General features: G+C 48.3%; 1 protein-coding gene across 1 annotated transcript in view; it reads left to right on the top strand.

Annotated features, from left to right (window-relative positions):
- Positions 1-18,148, top strand: part of COL4A2 (collagen type IV alpha 2 chain) — a 225,032-nt gene extending 206,884 nt beyond the window's left edge. The window contains 1 exon segment of the mRNA XM_042445762.1: positions 16,039-18,148. Coding sequence (XP_042301696.1) covers positions 16,039-16,293 — 255 coding nt within the window. The 3' untranslated portion in view covers positions 16,294-18,148.
- Positions 18,149-19,732: the final 1,584 nt, after the last annotated feature.

Raw genomic sequence — 19,732 nt, forward strand, 5'->3', positions numbered from 1 at the left:
CTTTCCTTTCTGCATAAGAGGAAGACCCAAGGAGTGGCTATTGATCCCCTGAAGCCCCTTAGCAATCCTGCAGTCAAACTAGTCTAGAGAACAGAACAAACTAGAGAACAGGACCCGGAACAATGGATGCAAGCTACAGGAAAAGAGATTCCACCTCAACATTAGGAGGAACTTCCCGACAGTAAGGGCTGTTTGACAATGGAACACACTCCCTCAGAGAGTGGTGGGGTCTCCTTCTTTGGAGGTCTTTAAGCAGAGGCTGGATGGCCATCTGTCGAGGATGCTTTGATTGAGAGTTCCTGCATGGCAGAGGGTTGGACTGGATGGCCCTTGCAGTCTCATCCAACTCTATGATTCTAGTCCCGGTTTTTCTTTCTCGGTTTAGTCCTGGGAATGGACCAAGACAGCGCCAGCCTAGAGACATCTAAACTATTGTTTTATAGATAAAAAGTGGAATTATTACACTTCTCAACTGGCTTCCTGTTAGTGACTTACACTCACCTAAGCCTTTTTTTCAGACAGGGCACAGAGGGTTACACTTTTGCCCTTGTACCCTCTCCATCAATGCCTGGCAGTGTCAAACCCTGGGAGGGTCCACAGCCACTTCTTAGCAAGGCAATTGAGAACATATAGCTCCACTTACTCTGTCTTCCTGGGGGAAAGAGAGTGCACCTCATTTCTTTCCCCAACCAAACTCATTTGTGCACCTCATTTCTTCCCCCAATTAAACTGACAACAGCTATTTCTCCATAGTCTGAATCACCTTCCCCATCCACACTGGTACGTGACAGCAACAGGGCCCCTCCCTGAGCATGAAAACTGCCAGGTGATGGCACAAATACATGGAAGTGTGCATGCAGATCTGCACACATATGTAGGATCTTAGCTTTAAAATGTTTCTTGGCTTTTAAAGTGTTGTTATGTGCCTTCACACAACCGATCACCGTTTTTTCTTGGCAAGATTTGTTCAGAAGAGGTTTGCCATTAGATTCCTCAGAGACTGAGGGAGTGTGACTGAGAGAGTGTCACACAGTGGGTCTCCATGGCCGATTGGGATTCGAACCCTGGTCTCTAGAGTCGTAGTCCAACACTCAAATCACTACACCATGCTGGCTCTTTAAAGTGTTTGTAATTCATTGCAAATATATGCCTGATTTTGAAAATAGTGCAGTGTTATGATTTAAAACAGAGACTCTGGAGTTTATCACACAGGGGACAGAATAGGGACAGGATTGCTCCCGCATCCTTATTGCATCTGTACCCCTAATGAAAGTGATTGCACGAATCACGTTCACTTGAAAGTGAGCTGAATAGTGCTTTCAGCCTTCATGGTAGTAACAAGTTCTTCCATTAATACAAAAGACTGCAAATGACAGGAAAAATAACTTTCAGCTGATGTCTGAAAGTGCTTTTATTATTATTATTATTATTAACCTTTATTTATAAAGCGCTGTAAGTTTACACAGCGCTGTACATCAATTTTTTAGTCAGACGGTTCCCTGCCCTCAGGCTTACAATCTAAAAGACACGACACAAAAGGAGAAGGGAGTGGTGGTGGGGAATAGGATCAGGTCCAGCAGATCTTTTCCACCTCCGAGGCCTGGACCAAGGCAGATGGACTGGAGGAAGGGCTTGGCTTCTTGATGGATGGTTAGAAGGAGGCTTCCTGGGTCAGAGAGGGGCTCACCTCTGGGAATGCTTCTCTAAACAATATAGTCTTTAATTCAGTTTTGAAACTGGGCAGAGAAGTGATGAGGTGTGCATGTGGGGGAAGTAGGTTCCAGGAGTAAGGGGCAGCAAGCGAGAAGGGACGAATTCGGGAGGGGGCAGTGGTAGTCCTACATTGTGACAGGAGACCCTGACTACCAGAGCGGAGGGTGCGAGTAGGAATGTAAGGAGAAAGAAGGTCAGATAAGTAAGGAGGGGCCAACCCATGGAGGGCTTTGAAAGTCAGTAACAAAAGCTTGTACCGGATGCGAAAGGGGAAGAGGAGCCAATGAAGGGAGGATAAAAGAGGAGAAACATGGTCAAAGCGGCGAGCGGATGTGACAATACGGGCAGCTGAATACTGGACAGATATTAAAGGATGGAGGTGTGAAAGAGGAAGCCCTGTTAGAAGGAGGTTACAATAATCTAGTCGCGAAACCACTAGGGCATGGACTAGAGTCTTGGCAGTAGAGATTGAGAGGAATGGACGGATCTTGGCAATGTTGTGGAGAAAGAATCTACAGGTCTTTGCGGTGGCCTGGATCTGGGGAATAAATGACAGGGAAGAGTCAAAAATGAAGCCAAGACTGCGGGCTTGATGAACCGGTTGAATAGAAGTGTCGTCGACAGAAACAGAAAAGGAATAATGAAGGGTGGGTTTAGGTGGAAAGACGAGAAGCTCAGTCTTAGACATGTTGAGCTTCAAGCGCCGAAGCCACATCCACTGAGAGATGGCAGTCAGACAAGAAGAAACTTGCTGTTCAAGCCCCGTCGAAAGGTCAGGGGTGGAGAGATACAGCTGAGTGTCGTCGGCATACAAATGATAGGAGAAACCAAAAGAACTGATGAGTTTACCTAGAGACAGTGTGTATAGAGAGAACAGAAGGGGACCCAAGACAGAGCCCTGGGGAACTCCAACAGATAGCGGAACAGAGGATGAAGTCTGACCACCCGTGACCACTGCAAAAGATCTTTCTTCTTCGTGGTCTCTGCGAATCATACAAATGGGTTTCACTGCGCCTGCGCAGTGCTGCTCGGAACCTACTGGAATCACTGGGCAGAGTTAACTCTGCAACATATTGAAACTTTTTGGCGGTAACTCCGCCCACCCGTTATAAGGCCCCTGCCTTCCCGCTCTTTCCCCAGTTCCTTTTTTCCGCCGCGCTAGCTGCTTCTAGGAACTTTCGCTTGCTCTTGCTTGATTGGAATCACTTTCGCTTTGACCTCGGACTGTTTTTTGACCATTCTCTACTCTCCCGCCCCGGTGACTTCGGACCTCTTCGGCTTGTTTTTTGACTTCGCTCGTGTTGTCCTTTGGATTTGACGTCTTGAAAGGATGCCTGCGCCTTTCAAGAAATGTGACATCTGCGGGGGCAAGGTGCCCGTCCAGGACCCCCATTCCTCTTGCCTGTTCTGCCTGGGAAGGGACCATGATGCCAGAGCCTGCCATCTCTGTAAGTCTCTGTCCTCCCAAGCCAGGAAAAACCGGGAATCCCGGCTAACTTCTGCCATTGCCTTGGGAAAGGTCCGGGAGGGACGCCCCCGCTCATCATCGCTCCCTCCGGCTGCTCCGCCCGCATCATCTTCACGGGCCAGCGCCTCAAGTGTGGTCTCTGTCCCGGCCGGGACACGGTCTCCGACCACCTCCGATGTGACCCGTGGTCCCCCGAGACCCAGTGTCACCGACGAACCCTCCAAGCGCCCCCACAAAACCTCGGGGACTGAGGGTTTCGAGCCCAGGGAGAGATCCGGGAGGAAGCCATCCCCGGAGGGCTCGCGCTCGGGTGAGCGTCATGAGTCGGAGGTCCGCGCCGCATCGCTACCGCCCTCCAAGGTGTCGTCGAAACCATCCCGACACGCCTCCAAGCTGCCTGGGACGGAGGCATCCTCCTCGACGAAGGCGGTGCCATTGGAGGGGTCGAAGCCATCCAAGACCCACTCCAAGAAGACCACTGTCCTACATGATTTGCCGGACAATCCGTTCTTCCCGCCTGAAGACCCGGCGGTGACTCCGACGTCCTCTAAGAAGAGGCGTCACACTGAGACCACCGAGGCTCCTCCACCCAAGAAGTCCAAGTCCAAGTCCAAGATGAAGGACAACACCGGGTCGGAGCGCTCGGCCAAGTCGGCAGAACATGCTTCTCGTAAGCATCGTTCCCCTTCCAGGGAGACCGCGGAGAGGACCTCCTCGCGCCCTGAGGCGGCAACTCCGAGGCGTATGACCACGGTGCCGACCACACCGCTTCCGAGGACCGAAGATTTGGCCGTCAACGAACCAATCTCTCCTGTGAGGGAGCCTTCTCCGCTGTCGGTTCACTCATATGTGGACGAGGCTGCCCCTCTCTCGGATGTCGAGGAACCGTGGGGGATGGACACGGACATGTTCTTCGACACGGAGACTCAGAGGTACTACATGTCGGTCCCCAAGGAGAAGGCCTTCAGGGAATTCACCAGGCTCAACCTGCGACCTGCGATTCCCCAGACTGACAAGCCATCATCCTCCCAGGCTGTGGCCTCATCTTCGGTGCCGCGTCGCCAGCCCCCGGAGCCACCGGTTCCACAAATCCCGGCCCGCACTCCATCTCGAGCCAGGGTAGCGGAGATTCCCCTGACATCGGACTCCGAGTCGGATCGAGAGCCCTTGACTCCATCGCGGGAACCTTCTGACGGGGAAGACGATCCATCCGACCCGCCCTCGCCGCAGGAGATGCATCACCCGGGCTCTTCATCACCCACCGATGATGTTCGCTCCTTCAGTGAGCACATCATCAAGATGTGCCGGACCCTTGACATCGACCTTTCTCCGCCTGAGGAAGAAGCCCGTGACCCGGTGGAGCGCCGAGTCCTTGGTCGGGTCCCCACTCCACCTTGCATCCCGATGCTGCCTTCTCTGCAGTCCATCGTGCAGAGGTCTTGGGATGCCCCGACTTCGCTGGCTGCGTCCTCCAAGAAGGTCGAAACGCTCTACAGGATCGCACCACCGACCTGCCCATGGCTGACCGACCACCCTAAGCCGAATTCGGCCATTGTGGAAGGGGCACAGCAGACCTTCGTGCCAAAGCAAGCGACGTCCCCGGCCGACCGAGAGGCCAAGAAGATCGACGGCCTGGCAAAGAAGGCGTACTCCTCGGCCACCCTCATCGTGAAGGCTATAAATTATAATGCCTGTATGGGGGCATACATCCAGGCCTTGATGGAAGGGATCTCTCCCATCGTCCCTGACGTCCCTGATGAGGTCCAACGTCGCTTGGTGGAGATCCGTGATGAGGCCCACTCCATAGGCAACTGGATCATCACCGCCTCCAGGAACGTCGCCGACTGCGCGGGACGAGGCATGGCAGCATCACTAGCTTTGCGCCGGCACGCCTGGTTGAGAGGATCTGACCTCAACGCCAATGTAAAATCTGCCATCGAGGACATGCCACTGGACGGCACCGGCCTTTTCCACGCCGACACCGATGAGCGTCTGAACCGCAAGTTCAGAATGAAGGCCGCTGCTAAGAAACATGGGATGTCTTCCGCCCCCATCTCGCCCTTCAGAAGGAGGCACCATCCTTGGCCACCGCAAGGTCAGTCCCAGGGCTCCTTTTCACAAGACCGACAGCCTCAGCAGCAGGGCTCACAGAGGCGCCGTTACCCCTCCCAGTCTTCCTCCTCCTCTGGCCGTCGCAACTTCCCGCCTCGGTACCGCAAGCCCCGCCGGCAGGATACCGACCAGGGGAAGAAGAGAACCTGAAGGGACGCAGCGCACTTCGTTTCCCCTTCGCCCTTATTCTTTCTGGACATCCTGAGGCCTTTTGCTAACATCTGGGCCTCGATAACTTCGGACTCGTGGGTGATTAACATCGTCCGCAGGGGATATGCCCTCGAGTTCCAAGAGCTCCCTCCAACCGGAGCGTTTATGTCCACTCTCCCCTCGGACACCCTTCTCGACGAAGTGCGCACTCTTCTTGGAAAAGGGGCAATTTCCCCTTTACCTCCTGATCTAGTGTCTAGAGCTTTCTTCTCCAGGTACTTCACGGTACCCAAGGCTGATGGGGGGATTAGGCCCATCTTAGACTTGAGACAATTGAACCTGTTCCTTGACTACCGTCGCTTCCGAATGGTAACCCTAGCCTCCATTCTGCCTCTGCTCCATCAGGGCCTGTGGTTTGCGACCGTCGACCTGAAGGATGCCTATTTCCATATCGGGATCCGGGAGTCTCATCGAAGATTCCTCGCCTTCGCTGTGGGCTCCGTCGCGTACCACTACAACGTCCTCCCCTTCGGCCTTGCCACGGCACCGAGAGTCTTCACGAAGTGCATGGCACCGGTGGTGGCCTACCTTCATCAAAGGGGGTTCATGGTTTTTCCATACCTGGACGACTGGTTGTTCGCCGCCGAGTCCCAGAGAGAACTGCAGGAGGCACTCTCATTCGCCTTACGCCTTTTGGACTCCCTCGGTCTGGTCATCAACCGAGAGAAGTCCCACTTCACCCCCTCCAGAAAGGTCAAGTTCATCGGCGCCATCCTCGACTCCGAGACATGCTCCGCCTTTCTCCCTCCAGACCGTTTCCAGACGCTGGTAACCATCATCAGGCCTTGCATCTCCCACAGAAGGGTGAGAGCCAGAGATGTCCAGGTTGCCCTGGGCCACATGGCGTCAACGACCTTCGTCACCCCCTGGGCAAGGCTTCGGCTCCGACCTCTCCAGTCCTGGTTCCTCTCCGTCTTCTCTCCGCTGGAGGACCCTCCTTCAAAGTGGCTCACGGTACCGAGACCGGTGGCCGCTTCCCTCAAATGGTGGCTGGACAGCTCCAACGTCTGCATTGGGATGCCTTTTCATCAGCCCCAAGCACAGCTGACTCTGACAACCGATGCATCCCTGGAGGGATGGGGCGCCCATCTGCTCGACCTCGTCATCAAGGAAGGTGGTCCGCACAGGACAAGCTGCTCCACATCAACGCTCTGGAGATGCTGGCAGTAGAAAAGGCTCTGAGGGCATTCGAGTTTGCAGTCTCAGGAAGAGTGGTTCTCCTGAGGACGGACAACACCACCGTGATGTACTACATCAACAAACAAGGTGGCACCAGATCCAAGACCCTGCTCGACCTCACGCTCCGCATCTGGGACTGGTGCATCCACAGACGTGTCCTCCTCCAGGCGATTCACCTTCCCGGGGAGGACAACGAGCTGGCAGACCGCCTCAGCAGATCTCCATCGGTGTGTCACGAGTGGAGGCTCCATCCCGAGACGGTCACCGACCTCTTCGATCGGTGGGGAACCCCCCGGATCGACCTCTTCGCGACCAGCCGGAACAGCCACTGTCCCCAGTTCTGCTCCAGGAGGCGTTTCGACGGATCCCTCGGAGACGCGTTCGCCTTCCTCTGGACGGGGGAGCTCCTCTACGCCTTCCCTCCATTCCCTCTCATCATCAGGGTGGTGTCCAAGATGACGACGGACCGCTCGCATGCGATCCTGATCACCCCGTGGTGGCCGAGACAGCCGTGGTTTGCATCCCTTCTCCACCTCTCCAGGAGATGCTTCCTCCGCCTCGACCCCCGCCCGGACCTGCTGTCGATCCAGGACGGACGGATTCTCCACCCCGACATCGAGAGCCTGCCGTTGGTGGCCTGGAGGATTCGACCCTAACTGCCTTGCCGGAGGCAGTGAGGACGGTGATCCTGGCTGCGAGGAAACCTTCCACCCAGCGCTCTTATGCCCTGAAATGGAAGAGATTTTGCCTCTTCCTTGACCAAAAGGGCTTGTCTCCTGCTCAGGTGTCCACTCCAGTGGTGCTGGAGTTTTTGATGACACTTTTGGATGGAGGGCTGTCCCTCACATCCATCAAATGCTACCTGTCTGCCATTTGTGCCAAATATCAGTTCGGGGGGAGGGTTTCTTTCTTCAAAGACCCCTTGGTTAAGGGGTTCCTGAGGGGTTGTGCCAATCTTTACCCTCCTGTGTCGGTACCAACGCCGGCTTGGAGTTTGGAGTCGGTGCTGTCCACCCTCCAATCCAAGCCCTTTGAACCGATGGCCACAGCGGACTTGTGACTTGGAAAACCGCCTTTCTTGTGGCCATCACCTCTGCCCGCCGTGCGGGCGAACTCTGTGCTTTGCGGAGGGACCAGCCATTCCTGAGGTTCCACAGGGACAAGGTGGTCCTCCGCACTGACATTTCCTTCTTGCCGAAGGTTGTGTCTTCTTTTCACATGTGCCAGGACATTGTGTTGCCCACTCTCGCATCCAACCCGACGTCGGATGAGGAGCGACGCCTACACTCTCTTGATGTCAGGAGAGCGCTGGCTTTTTACTTGGACAGAACTGCTGCCTCTAGTCGGTCCGAGAGACTTTTCCAATGCTACTCGGAACCAAAGAAAGGGTTGCCTGTGTCTGCGCAGAGGTTGTCCAAATGGGTGGCTGGTACCATCCACCTCTGCTATGAACTGCTAGGCAAGCCTCTCCCTGGCAGGGTTCGGTCCCATTCCACGAGGTCGATGGCAGCGTCCTCTGCATTCCTGTCGGGAATCCCATTGGAGGAAGTCTGCAAGGCTGCTGTCTGGTCCCAACCTCTGACTTTTATTAAGCATTATAGGTTGGACACCAGGGCCATCCGAGACGCAGCTTTCGGGAGGGCTGTGTTGGTTTCAGGGTTGCATTGATTGTACTACTGATGTTTGTGTTACTACACTTGTACAGTTGACACTGTTTACATTTGTTGAATGTTGATTTGCACAAGTTCTATGGGATTGGTCTTGCATGACCTCTGTTCCCTTCTCAGGTTTAGCAAAGTTATTGCTATTTTATTTGTGCATGAACAAAAAGACTGACTTTTTTATGGTTCAAGGTGTTTTATTTGTAATAAATATACCTTTGGTTCACCATAGCTTTGGTCTCAGGACACTCCCTCCGCCACATACCTTAGCTTGTCAGTCTAAACCCATTTGTATGATTCGCAGAGACCACGAAGAAGAAGGACAGGTTGCTTACCTGTAACAGTATTTCTTCGAGTGGTCATCTGCGAATACATACAAATCCCACCCGTCCGTCCCCTCAGTGTCCTGCTCACATTGGCTCTCTTTCCATCGCCTGCTTGGCGGAAAAATTGCGGAACTGGGGAAAGAGCGGGAAGGCAGGGGCCTTATAACGGGTGGGCGGAGTTACCGCCAAAAAGTTTCAATATGTTGCAGAGTTAACTCTGCCCAGTGATTCCAGTAGGCTCCGAGCAGCACTGCGCAGGCGCAGTGAAACCCATTTGTATGTATTCGCAGATGACCACTCGAAGAAATACTGTTACAGGTAAGCAACCTGTCCATCTGACAAGTAAGATTTAAACCAGTCGAGAGCAGAGTCGGCGAACCCAAGGTCAGAAAGTAAATCGACCAGGAGACAGTGATCAACAGTGTCAAAGGCTGCAGACAAATCGAGAAGAATGAGAATAGAGTAGAGGCCGTTTGCCTTGGCCCGCAAGAGATCATTTGAGATCTTGGTGAGGGCTGTCTCTGTAGAGTGCCATGGGCGGAAGCCAGATTGGAAGGGGTCTAGGATGGAGTTGGCTTCAAGAAACTTAATACAGCGAGAATAAACGACCCGTTCTAGGACCTTAGAAAGAAAAGGAAGAAGAGAAATTGGACGATAGCTAGACAAAGAAGAGTGGTCGAGAGAGGGTTTCTTCAGAATTGGGGAAACGAGAGCATGTTTGAAGTCAGAAGGGAAGGAACCCAAAGAGAGAGAGAGAGATTAAAGATATAGAGGAGCGAGGGCAGAAGAGAAGGGGCTATAGAGATTAGGAGACGGGAGGGAATAGGATCAAGAGAACAGGTAGTTGGTTTGGAAGAATTTAGCAGCTTAGATAATTCATCCAGAGAAACAGGGGGAAACACAGAGAGTTTATTAGTAGAAGGTACCAGGAGGTTAGTGGTAGGGGGCAAGTCGGGAGGAACTATTTCAGATCGAATAGTAGTGACTTTAGTGATGAAGTAGTTGGCGAAGTCAGTGGGGGAAAAAGATGAGAAGACAGGGGGAGAGGAAGGTTTGAGTAGTGTATTGAAGCAGGAGAACAAACGCTGCGGGCGCCTCTCATTAGCGGAGATCAGTGATTTAAAATAGTTCTGTTTTGCCATAGACAGAGCGCGTGAAAAAGATAAAAGGATGAATTTATAATGAATGAAATCGGCCGGTTCCCTAGACTTTTTCCAAAGACGTTCAGCCGCTCGAGAGCAGGACCGGAGGTACCTGATAGTGGGAGTGAGCCAGGCCTAGTCATGGGGGAAGACACACGTACAGATACAGGAGCAAAGCTGTCAAGAGTTGAAGAAAGAGTGGAATTAAATAAAGACATTGCTGAATCAGCAGAGTCCCCAAGAACAAGAGAAGAGAGAGATGAATTCAAAGTCTGACTGAGATGGTCAGAGTTAACAGACTGAAGGTCGCGGAAATGGCGCTGGACAGTACGACGAGGAGGTGGGATATAAGTAAGAGTAAAAGAAATTAAATGATGGTCAGACAATGGAAAATCAGATGCCAGGTAGTCGGAAATGACACACTTAGCAGCAAGAATTAGGTCGAGACAGTGACCAGAGGAATGGGTTGAGGAGTTAGAATGAGGCTGAAGGCTCATTTTCACATGAAAATGATTTGCACAATCACTTTCACTAGCGCTTCCCGGCAGCTGAATGACAGGTTCAGCGCGCTTTCCATGTGAAAGTGATTCACGCAATCACTTTCATTGGCGCTTCCCTGCCGGGTTAATACCAAGTCATGTGTAAAAGTGCTTCCCACAATTAGGCGGGAAGGATGGGAGGTGAATGAGACAATGTTACCCCATCCCACATGTGATTATCTCCTATCTGTCTCCTTTGATTCTACATGTGTACAGGATTTGGGCAAAAATGTAATTTGTTTTCAGAGCAAGTTTTTGAGTTTTATGATATTAAAGACTTTATTGTTGTGGTTGTTATGTTTCGTCAACTCAATTTCACCCTATGAATAAGAAATTTGTTATTATGAAATCTCCAAACCCAGATATTAGGCACCTGAAGTCCTGCCCTATAGAGCTCCTTACACTCTATATGCCATTCTAGCAATTAAGCAAAGAGATACAGATTTGTTTATTGTAATTTGAATTCTATATTTAGGGACTTCTTCATGCAATATATCCAATCTCCCTCCCTTGCTTGAATAAATATTCTAGGAAAAGAAGCATTTGAAGTTGCAGAACAAAGTGTTACTTATGAGAGGAAGGGAGGCGAAAGGTCAAAGGTTTTTAGTAAATTACCCAGTATTAATAATGTGATAAGAAACAATATAATTTAGCACATATCCAGGTAAACTCTTTCAGCAGCCTCTAGTCTTTGCCACATGCTCTTGCATTAGGGCAGTTTTTATGGTTACATCTAGGAAACCGACATTTGTAAAAAATATATCTCATGTGCAGTCAGAAATGATATAAAAGTAGGCTATTATATGTACTACTATATAGGCAGCTGAAATAGGTATCCCCAATAACTGCTTGTACGTCATTCAGTCCATTACAAGGATCAATTAATTATTCCTTTAATTTCTATACATGTAAGCTTATTTGATCATATCGCTCAACACACTAGGCATTTGGTTGTACTTAACTACAATAGCAAATGTCATTACTTCCCCTAAAACAAGCAGGGTCAACTTACTTTAGGATGTTGCATTTTGCCAAAAGGCCAACCAGAATGGAATCAGTTCTCTAGTGTCTTCTAAGCACATCACAACACTGGCTTATTTATTTGACACACTAATTGGATTTTCTATAAGAAAGACTGAAAGCAAATCAATAAATGACCAAAACATTTTAAAAAGCGACTTTTTCAGCTTAAAATATTTGTGAAACTATGATATAAAGACACTTTGAAAGCTGCCACAGTAGTAGGCTTTTTCACCAGTGGAAATGGCAACATACCCACTTTAAAGGAGGAGGATGAAAAAGAACATCTTGCTCAATATCAAAACACAAGGCCATTCCTAAAACCATGTGTTGCTGATTCATGAAATACTTCAGAAACATTCACAGATTACTATCAAGAATGGCTGAAGGGGAAGGTAGAATCCAGAGTGCCTTTAGAAGAATCTTTTGTTCACATGGGAGACTCTTCTCCAGACTCAGTGAGATAGGACTCAACTGCCTTTCAGGGAATGCTTCAGCAACCCCACATACTTTGTAATAATACTGTAACTTATAATAATACTGTCTAGAATGATAATAATAGATTGCATCCAAGAAGCTATAGCAAGTCCATCTCTTATACTTCACTTCTGACATTAACTGTAGCCTTTTAGAAAGTTGAGTTTTTCTGAAGCTTTCCCAGCTGTTGCCACATAACAATCTCAGAACAAACATTAGCAATTAGTGATTTAGGTATAATCTTGTGCGCCGGGATGATGGCCATGCGCCCCATGGGCCACATGTGGCCTATAGCTTATCCTGTCCCTCACCCCACTGGTTATAATAGTAAGTCAGAAAAGAGAAACCACACTCCTGGAAGGCTTCAGGAGAAGCCATTCCCATTTAAAAGAAGGTGCAGCTCCATTCAGTATGGTGTAGTGGTTTGAGCATTGGACTGTGACTCTGGAGACCAGGGTTTGATTCCTAGCTTGGCACTAAAACCCACTGGGTGATGTTGGGCAAGTCACACATTCAGCCACCTCTGAACAAATCTTGCCAAGTAAACCCCATGATAGGGTCGCCATAAGTTAGGGTTGCCATGAGTCAGGACCTCCAAACCGGGACAAATGTAGAACAAATGTAGGATGATATTTTCAAATGTAGGACACATTTTTTTTAAAAATGGAGGACACGCGAAAATACTAATGTAATTATAAATTCATGCTTCTTAGCCATGATCCAAATGGAGGACATTTTGAAATTTGACAGAAGAGGACATATCCTGGAAAAGGAGGAGGATGCCTGGTCACCTTGTCTCTAGTCCAAAATACACTGCCGAAATAAAACATAGCTGGACTGAAATGCCCAGAGTTCCTCACCAAAGCTGCATCCACACTGAGGAAATAATCCAGTTTAAGAGTGACTTAACTGTCCTGGGTTAGTGCTGGGGAATGCTGGGAATTGTAGTACACTGTGGCCCCAGAGCTATCTCTGGCAGGGAGTCCCATAACATTCCAAACGTAGTTGAACTGCAGTGCCCAGAATTCCTCACCAGGTGCATCCACACTGAGGAAATGGTCCAGTTTGAGACTGTTCAGTGCTGGGGAATGCTGGGAATTGTAGTCTATTGTGGCCTCAGAGCCATCTCTGACTGAGAAGTCTCAATGTCTCCCAAACACTAGCATTCCCAGGATTCCCTACCATTGAGTTAAAGCAGTCTCAAAGTGGGTTGTTATTCCTGCAGTGTGTGAGAGATATATAAAAGCTAGGGACTGGATTCATTTGGAGGATAACTGTGTCCAAAACACACTGCTTGGACTCCCAGGGCTCAGTACTATGGAATCCTGGGAATTGTAGTTTATTATGGCACCAGAGCTCTCTGACAGAGAAGGCCAAATGCCTCACAGACACCAGAATTCAAGAGCATTGAGTTGGGGCAGTTAAAGGGATCTCAAAGTGCGGGGGGGGGAGAGAAAAGCCAGGGAGTGTGAATGAGCAGCTCACCTCGGCTGTGGCTGCTCTGAAAGTAGGAGGAGAAGGAGGAGGGATGGAGCCAAGGGAACTGGCCAGGACCATCTGGAGGAGCCCCTGCTTTTCATCATCATCGCAGCCTCCTCCCTTCCACCGCAGGCCCCAAAGGGCCAAACTGCCGGCGAGAGGCTCTGCCCCCAGGCAACGCCTCCTCCTCCTCCTCCTCACCTCCTGGCCCTGAAGGCTCTTCCTGAGTCTGGCAACCTCAATCCGGGACAAACCTGAGTCAAGGAGGAAACCGTGCAGGGACGCCCCCTACTGGTGAAAAACCGGGAATGTCCCGCCGGCAGGAGGGTTATGGCAACCCTACCATAAGTCGAAAGCAACTTGAAGGCACACAATAACAACAAGCAGGCAAGCAAGCAAACAAGCAACCCTATTTGCATTTCTGCCCCTCCCCAGTGGTTTCTAAGAGCAGAGATGGGATTTTCAGCCCATTCATATTTTGTTTGGAGGATGCAGTCTCAGAAAACTAGCCAGAAAGTGCCAGAAAACTGGCCCTGGACCACCATAATCTACCCAAACCTGTTATACACCATGTGCCCTTGAGCAAAAGCTGTCCGGGTGTTGACAGTGGTGGGCAATGTGAAAGTCAGTATACATATTCTCTCACATACAGTACATATATACACATAGAGAGACAGAAAGATTCCTCTCCTCTTCTTGTTTCTTGCTTCTATTCACACTCCTTCCTTCTCCCTTCCATCCCTTTTGCTAGTGTCTCCCAGAGCAATAATATGGGGGGAGGGGGGGAACCTGCATTATAGTCATACTAACTGGGAAAAGGAGGATTGCTTCCCCTCTTTGCATTGCTGAACTCTGCACAGCCATTAGGTTTTTGAAAACAAACATACGACAAACTGGCACGAAATGTGGAAGGGATTAAAGCTGAAAATGGAGGGTAACAGCCACTCACTTCCTCCCGTGCTGCACAGGGAACAGACTTTACTTCTTCACAGATATTCAAAGGATTGCAGTGCAAATAATTAATACAAAGTGTTTTGCTATAATTGACCACATGTTGAGTATTCTTCTATCACAAGATGTACTGGTAGCTGCCAACTGTTCAGTATTTTCATTTATTGCTGCTTCTGTATTCTGCCTAACAAAGGCTGTTCACATACACACTGACCTTTGATTTCTGAGCTATGCAAAATGAAAATTTTCCAAGTATATGCCCTAAAGATGCAAAGCATACTAATTCTATTTACGTTTCAACCAACAGCACACTACATCCCACCCTTAAGGAAGCTGTATTTCTTTCCTTAGCAGTCAGACAATGTGCAACATAGATGTCAAAGATATAGCCATGTTAGTCTATTGAATCGGTACATAGAAGGATCTTGTACCACCTTTGGGATTAACTATAAGAATTTGGCAGCGTGAGCTTTTGTAGACTTCAGTCTACTTTCTCAGATGCACCTGAGGAAGTAGACTGAAAGATATGAAAGTTCATGCTGCCAACTTCTTTCAGTTAGTCTCAAAAGTGCAAGATAAAACAACTAACACTGTAGCAGTAAAAATCTGGATAGAATAAAAACAGGGTATAAAGAGCAGCAGCATCAACACATAAAATAGCTTAACATAATGTCCTCTGCATACCGAGGGCAAATACTGGTTAAACAAATATGGTTACTTGCCGCCAGACAGAGATAAGCCCTGGCCAGGTTATACAGAACAAATGAGACCTTTCCCCAAATGGGGTGCCATCACCAATAGAGCCTATCTAAGATGCTGTGAGAAATAAAGAGAGAGGGAATGTGCGTTCTGGGCTGTGACCTAATACTGCATTTGGAGATTCTAGTAGGGAGTGCAGCTACCATATGCCACTGACCAGAGAACGGTATACTCCTCCTATGTGTGGTAGTTGGTATCCTTCCATTACCCACAGAAGAACACACATGGAGTTATGAGGGAGGAAGGAGATATCCGCCGAAGTAGACAGAACTGCAAGGTGACAGATACAACACCCACACACCTTACTTTGGGTGGAAGAATAGAGAAAGCAGCTACTCTTTTAAGAGTCGTCTTTTCCTCTACACTTTTCTTTAATCTGAAGATAGTGCTGGCATTGTGTGTTTCCACAGGGAAATGTACGAGGTTGCACTTCAATCCCTGATCCCCCTCCTGAACAGAAAAAAAAATGGTGCCAACATAATCTTCAGTAAAGATTAGCACAAGGGAAAGCACAATGAGCCTTTTGGCTTTTTCAAAAAAGCCAACTGCTCTCTTGTCCTGGCCCTCAGACTTTATATAATGATGGCGGTGGATTCTGGTCCTTCAAGGGGTTCTGATATTTGACTTGAGTATTCAGAGATCAATTGACATGTACTGAATGAGCAAGCTTCTCAACAATCCCTAGGCCCATTCTCTTGTCTCCACTATCTGATTTCAGAGGGCTATGGAACTTGTCTTACTCTGCCTCCTTTGTCTCTGGGTCCCATCTGTCTACATAAATTGTGAGCCTGTGCAGCCTCTAGCAACATCAGAAGCAGCTCTTGGAGCCAAAAAGGTTGTGCACCCCTGATATAAATCTTAACTTTAAAAAAAATTATAGGGGACAAAATAGACTCCTCTGGCATTTTTCACAATAGACACTTGGTTCAGTGTGATAGTGTTGATTCAGTTTTCATACTAATCTGATCTTGCATTGAAATCTGTATATCTGTTTTTTTCTAGCATACTGCAGGTGGTGCTGAAGGTGGGGGCCAGTCCCTTGTTTCTCCAGGGAGCTGTCTAGAAGACTTCAGATCAACACCATTCATTGAATGCAACGGTGCTCAGGGGACCTGTCACTATTTTGCCAATAAATACAGTTTTTGGCTTACTACCATTGACCGTCAGTTTCAGCCATCACCATCATCAGATACACTCAAGGCTGGACTTATCCGAACACACATAAGCAGATGCCAAGTCTGTATGAAGAATTTGTAAAATAGAGCGCTTGTGTTCAAATGGCAAGGAACAAAACTTGTTGGTGCTTATTTAACTTATTACCTCAAAGTCTGAAGAAGTTGATTTTCTGGAATAACAAACCACTCCAGATGCTAACAACAAAATTGTAGTTTCTGCTATCATTCACATTATTCATTAGCTAACTTTTGTATTGATGCAAATAGTAGACTTATTTTGAAACTGTAGACAAAAATTAAATACATAAAACTTCGGCTGTCTGTTACAGCTGATTTACATCACCAATTGCTGTAATGTAATTGTCCCATGTACTTCACTGGGGAAAAAACTAAGTCATAATTCAGTCACTGAATAGTAATAGTATGCAAAGTGTTCTTGTAGTACATTTGTAACATATTAAAGGAAACAAGTTAGCTTCAGTTAGTCTCAAAGGTGCTACAAGATCCCTTTGCATACTGATTTTCCAGACTAACACAGCAATGTCTTTGAATTCTATTAAAATGGAAGTGCAGACTACACAGGAAATGGCTCAGAAAGTTAAAAGACAAGTACCATATTAAAATTTATATGCTGTATTAAAATTAGAGCAATAGTCAGGTGCTTGTAGCTTCAAATTGCTGTATTTTCTTGTTGAAACATTTTGGGTAGAGTCCAGCACAGAGCTAAGCGTGTTGGAAGACCTAGGGGCTTGAAACAGGCTCCCAGTTAGTTTGTGTTACAACTTCATTTCAGGTCCATTCTCTCTTTCCTAAAGTGTGTTGCTGTTGTTTTACAAAACAATATGTTACTTCACATGCATAATAGTTTCCGTACCCTATAGACTTTGTCTGTGTCCCACAAAACCTTTTGATTTTACATGCTGGCATCTTGAAGAAATGTTGGACTGTTGTGCACCCTGAACTGCAAAACCAATGCAAGCATTGCACTATGGCCACAGATAGATTCTCCTTCAGTACTGCTAAATGGAACTGCAGACCAACAGGGCTTTTTAGTTAATAGGTGGGCAACCTGCAACCCTCCAGGTGTTGTTGGACTTAAGATTCCTGTCAGTGGAATCATGGCCAGTGGTCAGAAATGAGTGGGGATGTAGTCCAACAGCACTTGGAGAACTTCAGATTTTCAACCTCTGATTTAACCCATCTCAGATAAAAACAGGAGTAAAATTATGTCCAAAGTCAGTAGTCTGATTGTTAACCAGAATAGAGCAGTATCAGAAGGCTTGTGGGATTATGCCTTGCAATTGGTCAGGTGTGATTCAGCCTGCGGTCCATAACTTACTGGCTACAGAAAAAGTCCTACTGAACTTAAGACTTTTAAATATGCATGCTTAGGACTAGGCTATCAGACTTTCTGACTGCTGCTCCCTGCTGCTAGGGAGAATGATATGAGGAGTTATTTTAGAATCACATTGCTGAGAGAGAACACAATGGCATAAGTGCCATATTATCTCTTCCCTTGCAGCCAAGGAGGAATCAGATACACCCCTTCCCTGACAGTGGTGCTATTGTAAGATAAAATTCTATACACGCTTGGCTCAAACAAACCTGGCTTGACTTTCATATATATTATACATAAGAATGCAAAGTAAATCAGGTTTCATCTGCAACCCTTTCCCCAGTGTTGCGAAGCACAACAAAAAGAATCATATAGAATTACAATATTAAAAATCAAGAATCTCCCTCTAGTTTCCTCTGACTATACTTCACTCTCCATTACAATCAGGCAATGAGTACTTCCATCTTAGAGCCCCTTGAAATAACACAGGTGGGCTCTAAACAAGAAGTACTCAGATGCACTTTAAGGTCTGTTTCATTCCTTGTGTGATACCTAAGTTTTATTTTGTACTATTAATAAAATACTATGTTTTTAAAGCTTTCTTATTGGTTCATGTTATGCTAGATATGTTGGCTTGAATCCTGTTGGTTAGCCCAAAATAGAGCAGAGTCACTGAATGGTGAGTCAACACATTGGTAAGTCCCACTGATATAATGGGTCAGTTCTACTTGGAACTAATAATAGAATTCAGGCTCTTATGAGGTAAATCTTGCAAATATTCCAATTTTAAGAAATAAATGCCCCATTAAACTGAAGTCTAAAAAGGGAAAGAAAAGCATTTCACATGAAACGTCTCTATTTGAGTGTGGCTCGATGAAATATACTTTATAATGGGATGGAGGGGGGAGAGAGAGAGTAGACCTTGGGCCGCATGCAATCTCCAGATCCATATTTGTGACCCCCAGTACTTCACAAATGTTTTCTAAATTTTTTTCAAAATTTTGCCTCCAAATGTCCTCTAGGGTTGTGGGGACATATACACCATTTTGGGGCAGGACAACCCATTTTAGATCCAGAGAAGGCCCTTTTTAAAACCAGAAGCAAACTGGAAGTGACTTCGACTCATCTCGTGTTTAGAAAAAGGCCTCTGATGATCCTAAAATTGGGGAGGACATTGCAAAATTTACCCCCACAGCCTCTAGAGTTTGTTAGGGGTTATTTGAGGCAAAAAAGGTGGCTTTTGTGGTGGCAATACAGTTCCTAAAGGTCTGCTAATGAGCTAATGCAACCCCCTAGCTTTCCCCACTTGCTTTAGAACAGATTTCAATAATGATTAGGAGTGTTGAGCATCCCAGTTGCACCAAGTCAAACCAAATATGTTCCACTTGTATTTCCACAACCTAGTAACTGAGATCACATATCGCTAGTGCACTGACAGAGACATAGAGCTTCTTGTCTCCTTGCCTGAATTGCTTGAGATGATCTGACCAAGAGATATGGGAAGCCCTAGACCAGGGGTCGGCAACCCCCGGCCCGTGGGCCACATCTGGCCCGGCGAGGCGGCAGGACCAGCACCAGCACGGTCCTGCTACCGCTGCCGCCACACCAATTCCCTGCTTGGGGCCTGGATTTTGCCTTGGCTGCGGGCCGGGCGGCACTCCTCCTCCACCACCTCCTCCTCCGCGCGCTCCCGCAGCAGCCACCCACCTCCTCCTCCCCCACCTCCTTTTTTGGGGCGCTGCGCAGCTGCACAGTCCGCCCTCTTCCCCCTCCTCCGCAGCCCACCTACATCCTCCTCCTCCTCCTCCGCGTTGGGCCGCGGGCACTTCCGCTGGCCCTGGGCGCGCCCTTGCAGGGCTGCGCACAGGGCTAATGAGGAGGACTTCCTCCTCCTGAGTCTGGGGCTGAACAGCCTGTCCCTTCTCCAGGCCGGAGCCTGTGAGGGCTGGCAGGGGGCGGGGCTGTTCCAGCCCCAGTCTGCCCCCATTGGCCAGCCAGGCTCAGGAGGAGGAGCTCCTCCTCTGTTGGGCCGGGCTGCAGCCAGAGGGCAAAGGAAAGGGCCATTTCCTTTGCCCTTTTTTGGCGCCAGGTAGGAGGAGGATGAAGAGGAGGAGGTGGGTGCCCATTTACAGTATTTATTTTGGTTAAGTGTGCTGTTTTTAAAGTGCATTTTTTGCAGTATTTA

Source organism: Sceloporus undulatus, chromosome 1, assembly GCF_019175285.1.
Source record: "Sceloporus undulatus isolate JIND9_A2432 ecotype Alabama chromosome 1, SceUnd_v1.1, whole genome shotgun sequence".
Taxonomy (NCBI): Eukaryota; Metazoa; Chordata; class Lepidosauria; order Squamata; family Phrynosomatidae; genus Sceloporus; species Sceloporus undulatus.